We start from the raw sequence: 11,593 nt of genomic DNA on the forward strand, positions 1-11,593 counted from the left end.
TGTGTTGTTTCAAAATATAAAAACTTTCCTAAATAATTGCGTATTAATCAAATAATGTTGAATGTAAAATTTTCACTTAGATTATCGATATTATATGTTTTTTTCGTGATTTCGCCACTATTAACTTTCCTTTGCATAATGGTAATCATAAAATAAAGTATTACTCATGTGTCCTTAACTCCTTTTCTAACTACAAGAATTTAAAGAAAACAAGGGAAAAATATTGAAGTTGTTGATGGGCTGCTATATGTTAGCTAGACATGCATTTAGCTAAAATATTGGGATAAAAAAGTTTTTATAACTATTCTTTTGTTATGGATTGAACAATTAGAATTTAATCCGATTTTAAAATATGTATTTTTAGCTAAAATGGATATTAGATTGTCCGTTATTTTTTCTCATCCAGACGATCCTTCTCTCGAGCGGAATATTAAATATGATAATAATGATGTATTTTCTCGATTTCTTTTTTCTTTTTTATCGGTTTTAATATTTTGGTAAAAATTTGAATTCTTATTAGTTTTTTGTGTAAGGACTTAGGAGTACTATATATCAAGAAGATAAATTCCTTTTCCATACTAAAATTACTATAAATCAGGGTTCAAAACCGACCCAAGGATAGAGGAGTATATCTTAGATCTTACAAGATCAAATACAATTAGAAAAACAAAAAAATCAACAAAATATTTAAATGATCAAATGATAGTTTAAAAAAGTTTTAGACTGTATTCGATGAGAAAAAAATTTCAGTTAAAAAACTTATTTATTTAAGACAAAGGTGAAGGCTATCATTATATTGAACGGAAAAACTCAAATCTAAGGACTTAACCTGCCTTATCCGTTCGATTACCGTTGAGGTCTTGTAATACTCATTTGTTTTTAAAAGATTTTTTATAATAAATCTACTCAATTTTATTGGTGCAACCAATGTTATTAATTTCGCAGTTCTGATTAATTTACTTATCTTACGATGCACATATATGTAAATGTAACAAATATATGTTCAATAATAATAATAATTATACAAAAAAGTGAAGTTTCTTTTTCGATTTACAGTTTAAACTGATTATGGAAAGTTTTTCATTTCATTCTTAAAATGAATTTTAAGAAAGTATTCACAAATTTAAGTTTTTGAAATGAAATTACTTCTTCCGTTCTAAAATACTTGCGCAAAATACATTTTTTGTACAATCAATTGCGTTTGTCGGATCGTTTATATTTAGAGTTATAGTACGTAACTAAAAACTATAAAAATTTGATATTATGAAAATATATATATGCAAGGATTAATGTTGTGCGGAAGCTTTGATTAATGGCACAGACAAAAACTACTAATGATCATGAAAAGAACACGAAACAACCACAAACACTTAGACAATTCTGATCTAGCAAACTGTCGAGCCGCCCTCCTTCAGCTCAGCTTCTAGGAGTCCACGGGGATTGTTAGAATGGTTTTAGGACCTTGATAGCTAGATCCAAGTACCAAGATTCCATTTCCACTTTAGCCTAGGTCCTGGATGCATAGGTTTGGTCTCCACGCGTCGTGTAAGGTGGTCTGGTCACTAGTTTGCTGCTGTGTCGTGAGGTCTGTATGCAGCCTTGTGTGGGCTCCTTTGGTATCTTCATTTCATACAACCACATTTGTATCAGATTTGCACGAAACTTGGCACACAACACTCTTTGGTATATATTATTGTGTTGAAATGGATAGAATTGAAAATCATAGTTATATGCTAGAAATTACGTGTTAAGTTGCGATTTTATGCGTTTTTAAGCGTTTTTGTCAATTTCGCGCGTAAAGTAGCTCAAACTTGGTTTGTTATGCACGAAACTTGGCACACAACACTATTTGGTATATATTATTTTGTTGAAGTGGTTAGAATTGAAAATCATAGTCATATGCTAGAAATTACGTGTTAAGTTGCGATTTTATACGTTTTTAACTGTTTTTGGCACTTTTGCGCATAAAGTAGCTCAAACATGGTTTGTTTTGCACGAAACTTGGCACACAACACTAATTGGTATATATTATTGTGTTGAAGTGGTTAGTATTGAAAATCATAGTCATATGCTAGAAATTACGTATTAAGTTGCGATTTTATACGTTTTTAAGCGTTTTTGGCACTAACATCTATTTTCTCTTAGTGCTTTCAACAACCTTCTACTTCCGTTGATTGCGGCTACTACACGCTGAAGTACATGGACGATATTATAAAATCCGTGAAGGATTTTGGAGTCGAAAATATAGATGTCGTAAGTATTTGTTACGTTCTTAAATAATTATTATTAGTAAAATCTAATGTTTAATATAAATCTTTTAATTTTATATTATATTATAGGTTTTAAACAACATTTCGAGGGAAACACGCCCTTTGAGAAGTGGAGAGATGCGCAAATTAAAAGACAAGATTGCCGCGTATCTTGCTAATTTTTGTCCTTGATAAATTGTAATTAGTATAGATTTTTTAGGACTTTAATGTATGTTATATATATATATATATATATATATATATATATATATATATATATATATATATATATATAAAATATATATATATATATATATATATATATATATATATATATATATATATATATATATATATATATATATATATATATATATGTATATATATATACATATATATATATACATATATACATATATATACATATATACATATATATACATATATATATATATATATATATATATATATGTATATATATATATATATATATATGTATATATAAATATATATGTATATATATATATATATATATATATATATATATATATATATATATAAATATACATATATATATATATATATATATATATATATATATATATATATATATATATATATATTACAAAATACTTTCTTGTTGCATATATATATATATATATATATATATATATATATATATATATATATATATATATATATATATATATATATATATATATATATAGATGCAACATTTATTTATATTATAATTAGTACATAGTACATCCAATTTGTGATAATGATGTTGAGTCTAATTTGCATTGCTGTTTTTTCTGATTTTCAAGGCCTTGTTACTGTCCACCTAGATGTGTTATGTTGCAATGCAATTGTTTTTATTGTACCTCATGGCAAATGTCCATCTGGTTCTTTAGACAAATAATTTAATTACTGTACAATTAACTTTCTTGTCTGAACTGTCAATTCCTTCTTTTGACCTTTTGGTTGTTGTGTTGAAGTTTGTTGTTAGTTTGGTTTAGCTACTGTTTCCTCCTGTGGGATTGATTGACTTTGGCTAATGGGATCCTCTAAAGTCAAACTGACATCTATGTTTCCATAATTTTCACTTGTGTACTCCTCATAAATGTCAAATTCAGAATCTATATTAAGGTTTTCAAAGTAAGAAATAATACCTCAATATCAGGATTGATGAATTCCTCTTTTTGAGCTTGAACTTCTTCCATTTGCTTTTTTAGATTGTTTGTGCTTTATATTGTTTTCCCACTGCCCTCCCCACCCCCCAATGTGAAATCAGGTTTTGTAATCTACAATCATGTTTTTAGCTCACCTAACAACCTATTTTCCTTTTTTCTTCTTCAATTAACAATAATAAAATAGTATAGTCTATAAAGCAAACCCTCAGCTATATTGTAGCTCAGTCAGTTTTATTAAGAATTATGCCCATGCAATTTGTAGCAAAAAAAACAGAACAAAGGAATTATAAAATAATAGTGTAAAACAGACTAAATATTTTAAAAATATTATTTAAATATATTTGGAAAATAAAAGGACCTTACAAGCATAGTAAATTCATCATGATTAGTAGCAATCATTTAGTAGTACATATTATATGTTACTAGTACAGAGTATTTCCTTGTTGCATATATTGTATATTTTATATATACGCAACAATTATTTAGTATTATAATAAGTACGTAGTACTATTAATTCCTTGTTGCACACAATTTAGTTTGATTATGTTGAGTCTAATTAAAGACTAACAGTAAAGAGAGCAGAGGCTGCCGCATTATTGCCAGATGCATCAATCATGGCAGATGCCTCTGCACCAGAAAGTGGATCACGATTTTGACTTTCATTGCTAGAATTATCCAAACTGGCTTTGATTGCATTCCAATTAACAGCACCTTTCGGGTATTTGGTAAGCACTCCAGTTTCCACGTAAATCTGAAATACATACGTTTATTGTAAGAGAAACAATTATAAAAAGCCAATTTTTATTATGAACCATACATAAAATGTTAGAAAATTTAATTACTTTGTTTGGAGAACCGTCGCCAAGAACTTTCCAAGCCAAGACCCATGCACAATTAATAGCGCCACCTTGAACATTAGGCCCGGCATAGATGACACACCCATAAGATCCTTGTGGATCCTTGGGGGGGATACCCCTGTGCATAAAGTTGCGGGTATCCATAGCATTAATAGTAGGGTAAATGCCCAAAACATTTCCAGACCAATTATAGTTATCATGAACAATCATTTGTCCCACTCCCATATTGCTCATGTTCATTGTTGTGGTTGCTTGACTTTGGGCATTCAGGTTAACTCCTCCATTAGATGCCTTAATGTCATTCTTCAATTTACAAAGGATTGCCCTGTTCTCCTCACTGATGTTAGCTACTTGCTGGGAAGATGCCATCTTTTCTGTTGTCACTCGATCATAAAGAAAATAAATTAGCAAAAAAAAAAAAAAAAAATTAATACTAAGATATAACACAGATATAAGGTATTTGAAAAAATCTACGTACCTCACTTGTTGATATAAATGTTGCTAATTGTTATGATTGTACGTATTGAAGACAATGAATAATACCTCTAATACCTTTGCCTATTTATAGAGCGACTAATGATCGGAGGCAAGCTAAAACACGATGGTCCTCCCATCATCTTATTGCATCTAATGCTTCCTTATCTTGTCCGATGCCACTATCTCGATTCTTTTTCTTTTATTTTTATAAATGCTTAAAAGAATCCTTTATGTTCAACGCGTGGTGTTATGTGTTAGATTACAACTATCAAGCTTGATATATATTCATATGCTATAAGAATACATGAAACTTGATAAAAATATAAAAAAGGAAAATATAAATAAAAATAGATGACAAAAACTAATCAATAGTCCTTAATTGTAATAACAAAGGGAGAGAAAATAGTCTTTTGATCATAATACCGACGCCATTAGGTCAAGCAATGTACCAAATACCATACATAAATTGAGGTATTAACATAATTAATACACAACTAAAGCCATCATTTTTATATTAGTAATCATAATAATAAGTATGATGCAATTATAATTTTTAATTACAAGATTAATGGAAAAGGAAACAATGCAAGGGAAACAAGGACTATTTGGGGTTTGTAGTTGTGGTCGGCAATGGATTTCAACTAAAATGGTTGGGCTGGTGGTGGGCAATGGATGTCGACTAACGTGATAAGTATTTTTATTATTTTTGATGGATTAAAAAATAAATAAAATTTCGTTTCCATATAGTATAATAAAAAAATTCTAAATTTTTGAATTTAAAGAGAAACACATAATATTTTAGTTTATTTTTTTTTCACAGCGACAAAATAACTTATTTATTGAAATATTAATCGTTGCGTCAGACTTAATTGGTGCAAAATTGATTTGATTAGCTATTTTGACATGTTTAATGATAGGATTACTCTTGTCATGGTACTGTTTTTTAATTAATTTATTTATTTATTAATTAAACATCATATTACTAAAATACCCCTTGACCTTTCCGGATTGACTTTGACTTTTGGTCAATGGGCTTTCTGCTGGACTTCCCATCTTCCTTGGAAGGCTCATGGCATCTTACCTTCAGAATACTTAACTTCCCTGTCATCTATCTTCTTTGGCCATCCTCCTTTTTAGTTGAATAACTGCCCACCACCTTCCACTCTTCAGTCATGCTTGGCTCTCCTTGTTTCAAGGAGAATAACTGTCCACTCTTCCCATGACCAGTCCACCTCCCATTACTCCCACTACTCCCATGATCTTCCACCTTTCCTCTCTGAAGTAACTTCCCCCTTCAATATTATAAATAGGGACAACCATCAGAGGGGAAAGGACATCAAAAAAACAGCTTTTCCTAGTATCCTTGCTTACACTACTTCCTCAAGCCTTCCCAACCACTAGCACTAGAACAAGCAATCTCAATCCCGACCTTCCTTCTTGCATTCATTCTACAATCTGTCATTCATTAATTTCCGATTTACGTTCTAACTTGAGCGTCGGAGGGGTTTTCCGGGAGATCACCCCCCGGACAAGGCTAACGTTATCTTGCAGGAATTCAGGTCACCTCCTATCATAAGTCGCTTCTCTTGATCACACTTCTACTTGTCTCCAGGTATTTTAAGCGTATCCCACTTCCTCGTTTCATCACCGAAACAGTTTGGCGCCGTCTGTGGGGATGCCAGGCATTTCTTCCGTGCAAAAAGCAAAGACGTCGCGGAACTCAGCAATGGCGGCCACTATGTCCTGTTTGACCGTGCTAGGAAGATCTTTTCCTACCTTGATCTGTTTTCCCTCGAACATGTCTACTTCCTCGTATCGTTCTATGGGGCGAGGCCTTTCATGCGTGCTGAGATTTTCCATGTACACGCTCATGACAGCTGGGACATTTTCTTCCCTTTTTCTTTTTGCTCGTGTCTCAGAGGACCCGCGCTTCAAGGTGTTGACGAGGCATTGGCGAGCCGTCACTTGGTCTCCCTTGAGAATGCCAACTTTTCCATTATCTGTCTCGAACTGCAGCAAGAGTTGATGGGGAAAGATTGCAGCCTTGATCTTATTAATGAGTGGGAGCCCCATGATAGCATTGTAGGGGAAGTTGAGATCTACCACTGTGAACCGTATGGGCATGGTCCGGCTTTCACTTCTTTCCCCTACTCGTACGGGGAGAATGATCGTGCCCAACGGAATGACCTGACTCCCTCCAAACCCAATCAGTGGTTTGTCTAGGGGTTGTAAGTGCTTTTCCTCGAACTTCATTTTTCTTAAGCACTCCATTGTAATAAGATCAGCCGTGCTTCCCGTATCTACCAGCACCCGTCTGACTTCAGGGGATCGGTATGGGGTTGTTGCAGCGGTTGGGAGGTCGTGTCATCGAATTTCATGACCGGTCCCTTAGATGTGGCCATGGGAGGTCCTTTCAGCAAAGTGTGGACGCTGTTTTTTGCTGCGCGGATAGTGGGATATTCCTCAGTGTATCCCCCAAAAATCATGTTGATCGTTCCTTGAGTGTCGGAACTTTCGCGTCTTGCTTCGTTTGGCTTGGGGGATCGGCGTTTCTGTAGCCATGGCCTCCTTTCCCGTTCTCTTCCAGCATCATAATCTCTCCTGTTGAGGAACCTGGACAGTTTTCCCTCATTAGCCAACTGATGCAAGATGCGCTTTAGTTCGCGACATTGTGCCAGAGTATGGCCGTGCTCTTTGTGATAATCACACCACAGATTATAGTTGCGCCTATCAGAGGGGGTGGTAACTGGAGGTGGAGCTGGCAATTGATCTCGAACAGCGAAGAAAATGTCCCTCCTGTTTCGATTGAATAAGGGGTCGTTTCCTCCATCTCCCAGATTCCGCGTCCTAGTTTCTCCTTCTGTAACATATACGGGTCGAGCTCGTGGAGGTCCCATATCAGACGGCGGCGTAGGACGACGCGGCATGTAAATCTTCTCTCTCCTCGAAGAATGCTCTTCCCTGCTTCGTGAGGATTGACGGGGGGGCCCATCATCTTTTTTCTCAAATTTTCGCCTTTTTGGATCATGTGCTTGACATATCTCTGACGCCGTGACATAACTTTGGCATTGTTTCATGGCCTCTGCATACGTCTTTACTTGACTTTCAACCAACTGGAACTTCAGCCGTTGGGCCTTCATTCCGTTGATTAGGGCGTTCAGGGCAACCGACTCCTCCAAATCAGTCACTTCCAGCACTGCCTCATGGAACTTCTTAAGATATGAGGATATGGATTCTCCTTCCAATTGAGTGACACTAAGCAGGTGGAAGTTTGATTTCTCCTGCCTTCTTGAGGCTATGAAGTGGCCTAAGAACTTGCCCTCTAGTTGGGCAAAGTTGTGGATGCTTCCTCCGGGAAGGGAGGTGTACCATGTCAAAGCTACTCCTGTAAGAGTAGTTGGAAAGAACTTACACCATAACGATGAGTTGGTGGTGTACAACAACATAAGATTCTTATAGGCCGTCAAATGTTCCTGCGGACATGACGTGCCATCGAAAGCAGCCATGTTTGGTACCTTTATTTTCCCGGGATTGGGAGTATTCAGTATCTCTCTGGCCAGGGGAGAGACTAATGATATGGGCTCTTCGGGAAGGACACTCTTGTCGTCCTCATTCCGCGGCATGGAGGTGGGAGTGAGGGGACGGCTAGACCCGGCGAGTTGTGCCTTCTTCCTTTCCTCCCTTCTTTTATCTACCAGGGATTGGACGCTCTCAGACGTCTTTCGCTTTTTGCTCTCTATGAAGGTTCGGGCATCTGGAGTGGCGGTTTTGGATTCGCCATCTCGTGTATCTGTCTTGCTATGGTGCGGGTAAGTTTTGGACCTTTCCCGCCTATTTTTATTGCGTCTACTGGAATGGGAAGTCCTCGAGTTCCCGTCTTGAGATTCATGAGATTTTGGTATCTCTTGACGGGGCTCGACTCGTTCCTCTAAGTTCTTTATTTGGTTCGCCATGTCTTCCAGTACCCGTTGTTGAGTAGGGGTATTGTTTATGACGGCGCGGAGTTGTTCAGAGAACGCGGCCGTGAGATTTCGCGCTAGCATGTCCAGATCACGGCGAGTCACGGCTTGATTATTAGCGTGACCCGCTGAAGTGTCTGTGTCTGTGCTATGCACGGTGGCGGTTTGAGTCGGGTTCTTCTTGGGAGCCATGACTTTTTGTATAGTTCCCCACAGACGGCGCCAAACTGTTTCGGTGATGAAACGAGGAAGTGGGATACGCTTAAAATACCTGGAGACAAGTAGAAGTGTGATCAAGAGAAGCGACTTATGATAGGAGGTGACCTGAATTCCTGCAAGATAACGTTAGCCTTGTCCGGGGGGTGATCTCCCGGAAAACCCCTCCGACGCTCAAGTTAGAACGTAAATCGGAAATTAATGAATGACAGATTGTAGAATGAATGCAAGAAGGAAGGTCGGGATTGAGATTGCTTGTTCTAGTGCTAGTGGTTGGGAAGGCTTGAGGAAGTAGTGTAAGCAAGGATACTAGGAAAAGCTGTTTTTTTGATGTCCTTTCCCCTCTGATGGTTGTCCCTATTTATAATATTGAAGGGGGAAGTTACTTCAGAGAGGAAAGGTGGAAGATCATGGGAGTAGTGGGAGTAATGGGAGGTGGACTGGTCATGGGAAGAGTGGACAGTTATTCTCCTTGAAACAAGGAGAGCCAAGCATGACTGAAGAGTGGAAGGTGGTGGGCAGTTATTCAACTAAAAAGGAGGATGGCCAAAGAAGATAGATGACAGGGAAGTTAAGTATTCTGAAGGTAAGATGTCATGAGCCTTCCAAGGAAGATGGGAAGTCCAGCAGAAAGCCCATTGACCAAAAGTCAAAGTCAATCCGGAAAGGTCAAGGGGTATTTTAGTAATATGATGTTTAATTAATAAATAAATAAATTAATTAAAAAACAGTACCATGACATTTAGCCCCACGCATGAAGGGTGATGTGAGGGGAGAACCACAACGACTAGAAACATCCTCCTTTATGCGGAAAAACAGGTGCCCTGGCGAATCTCCTTAAGGATCTTAAAAATTGAGTTTGCAAGCTTTGAATCGACAGTCCTTACGCTGAATTCTGAGTTATAATGAAAAAGATATGACCTTTTAAGCTTGTCAGGTAAGAACATATTGAACATGGGCCAAACGGGAATGTGAAGCCGGGGCTTGAAGTATGCCGCGGAGTAGCCCCAGACGCGTTATATTACAACAGCGAAATAGTGACTGTGGGATCTAGATTCCGCGACATCTTGTCTCGACCTTTGCTTTCACTGATATCGCAGAGATCAGGTTCTCAACAAAACACCCAAGGAGGGTCCGACTTATCGACTACGCGAACTAAATCAACTGTCCGTTTTGAACCGATGCCGCGTAACGCCAAGGGTTTTTACGAATCAGATTCCTAGTAATGACGCGGCATTGCATTCTTCTCAAGATATTTTTACCCCTATGGTTGAACTATGCCGCGAACTAATAGTTTGCATCTTCACTCGTAAGTTCAGCACGAGAATCCCTCTTCAATACTTAGAATATGTTGAGAAAGAGAAGGACCCCCTGGGGGTCCGACTTATCGACCACACGGATATCTTTAAAAATGTTCAGTACTTGGTCCAAGCAGCCCTCTTTATTCCAGCATGATACGGAATGAGCCCCATAACTCGCATCTTCAATCCTACGGACACACATGAGAGGTTCTATACTTAGAATTTTTTACTTGGATTAGGGTCATTTGGGGGTCCGACTTATCGACCACACGGATAAATATGAGAATCAGCCACTTTACTTTTCACCCCTCCTCTTTTATGACGAGGAACCAACTCGCAGACCCGTGTCTTTAATCATACAGAAATATGGGACTTCTCTTTATATTATGACTGGGTGCACCAAGGAGTCCGACTTATCGATCACACGGATTTCCTTCTCCCTTGAGATATTTTTATATTTCCTTCCATCACATTTTACCCGCCGTGTCCATAAGTCGGACGGAAGAATGGGTAAACTCTATACTTAAAATGATTTTCCTTTCTGGAGGTTCAGTTTAGGGTCCGACTTATCGACTCTCCGGACATATTCGAGCGCTAAAGGACTTGAATAATTATCTGCTCCTCCCTCCCTGGGGGTCTAACTTGTCGACCCACAGGTTGGATGGCTTTGACATTCAAACATATTTATGACGTTCCTCTCTAATTGGGGGTCCGACTTTTCGACCTTCCAGCTATATTCAAGAGTTAACACTTAGAAAAATTTCGCAACACAACCTTTCAACCAGGGTCCGACTAATAGACTTCACGGTCATCACTAAACACTTAAAAAGTATGTTTTCCCCGACTTATCGACTTCCCAGTTTTCCTCCGGAATTCCATCCTTTCGCTCGAATGCTTAAGTCCCAAGTGAAGCATTTATTGCTGCTATACATAGGGTAGTTGGAATAGTTCCATTTCACCTAATCTTCATTAACTTCTTCAAATCTTCAAATTGCGAGAAAGAGAAAGTAGAGAAACGCTCGGACAATCTTCATCCCTTCTTCAAACTCCTGACAAATCTTTTGAAGATCTTCAAAGTTTCTGACAGATCTTCATCAAATTTCTGACAAATCATCAAATTTCTTCAAGGTATTCAAACTTTTCCCAGATTTTTTCGAATTTCTTCAAGTTATTCTTCAAACTGTTCTTGAATGTTAGCCTAGAACTTTGAATTTGTTTATGAATTTAGTCTCTATTCTTTACAAGTTTCGACTACTACTTTATTTTTAACATGGACGTCGCGGCTACTCAAGAGACTATAGCTAACTCAGACACCAACCCTACTAACTTGCCGGAAACTCT

The 11,593-nt window shown here is 37.1% G+C and overlaps 1 protein-coding gene across 1 annotated transcript; it reads right to left on the reverse strand.

Annotated features, from left to right (window-relative positions):
- Positions 1 to 3,808: 3,808 nt before the first annotated feature.
- On the reverse strand, positions 3,809 to 5,015 carry LOC130821307 (uncharacterized). Its single transcript, XM_057687005.1, has 3 exons — positions 4,778 to 5,015; positions 4,285 to 4,673; positions 3,809 to 4,193 (listed from the first exon to the last, which is right to left on the reverse strand). The coding sequence occupies exons 2-3, from the start codon at positions 4,666 to 4,668 to the stop codon at positions 3,999 to 4,001; spliced, it is 579 nt and encodes a 192-aa protein (XP_057542988.1). The 5' UTR covers positions 4,669 to 4,673; positions 4,778 to 5,015; the 3' UTR covers positions 3,809 to 3,998.
- Positions 5,016 to 11,593: the final 6,578 nt, after the last annotated feature.

The sequence above is a fragment of the Amaranthus tricolor genome, chromosome 8, assembly GCF_026212465.1.
Source record: "Amaranthus tricolor cultivar Red isolate AtriRed21 chromosome 8, ASM2621246v1, whole genome shotgun sequence".
Classification (NCBI taxonomy): Eukaryota; Viridiplantae; Streptophyta; class Magnoliopsida; order Caryophyllales; family Amaranthaceae; genus Amaranthus; species Amaranthus tricolor.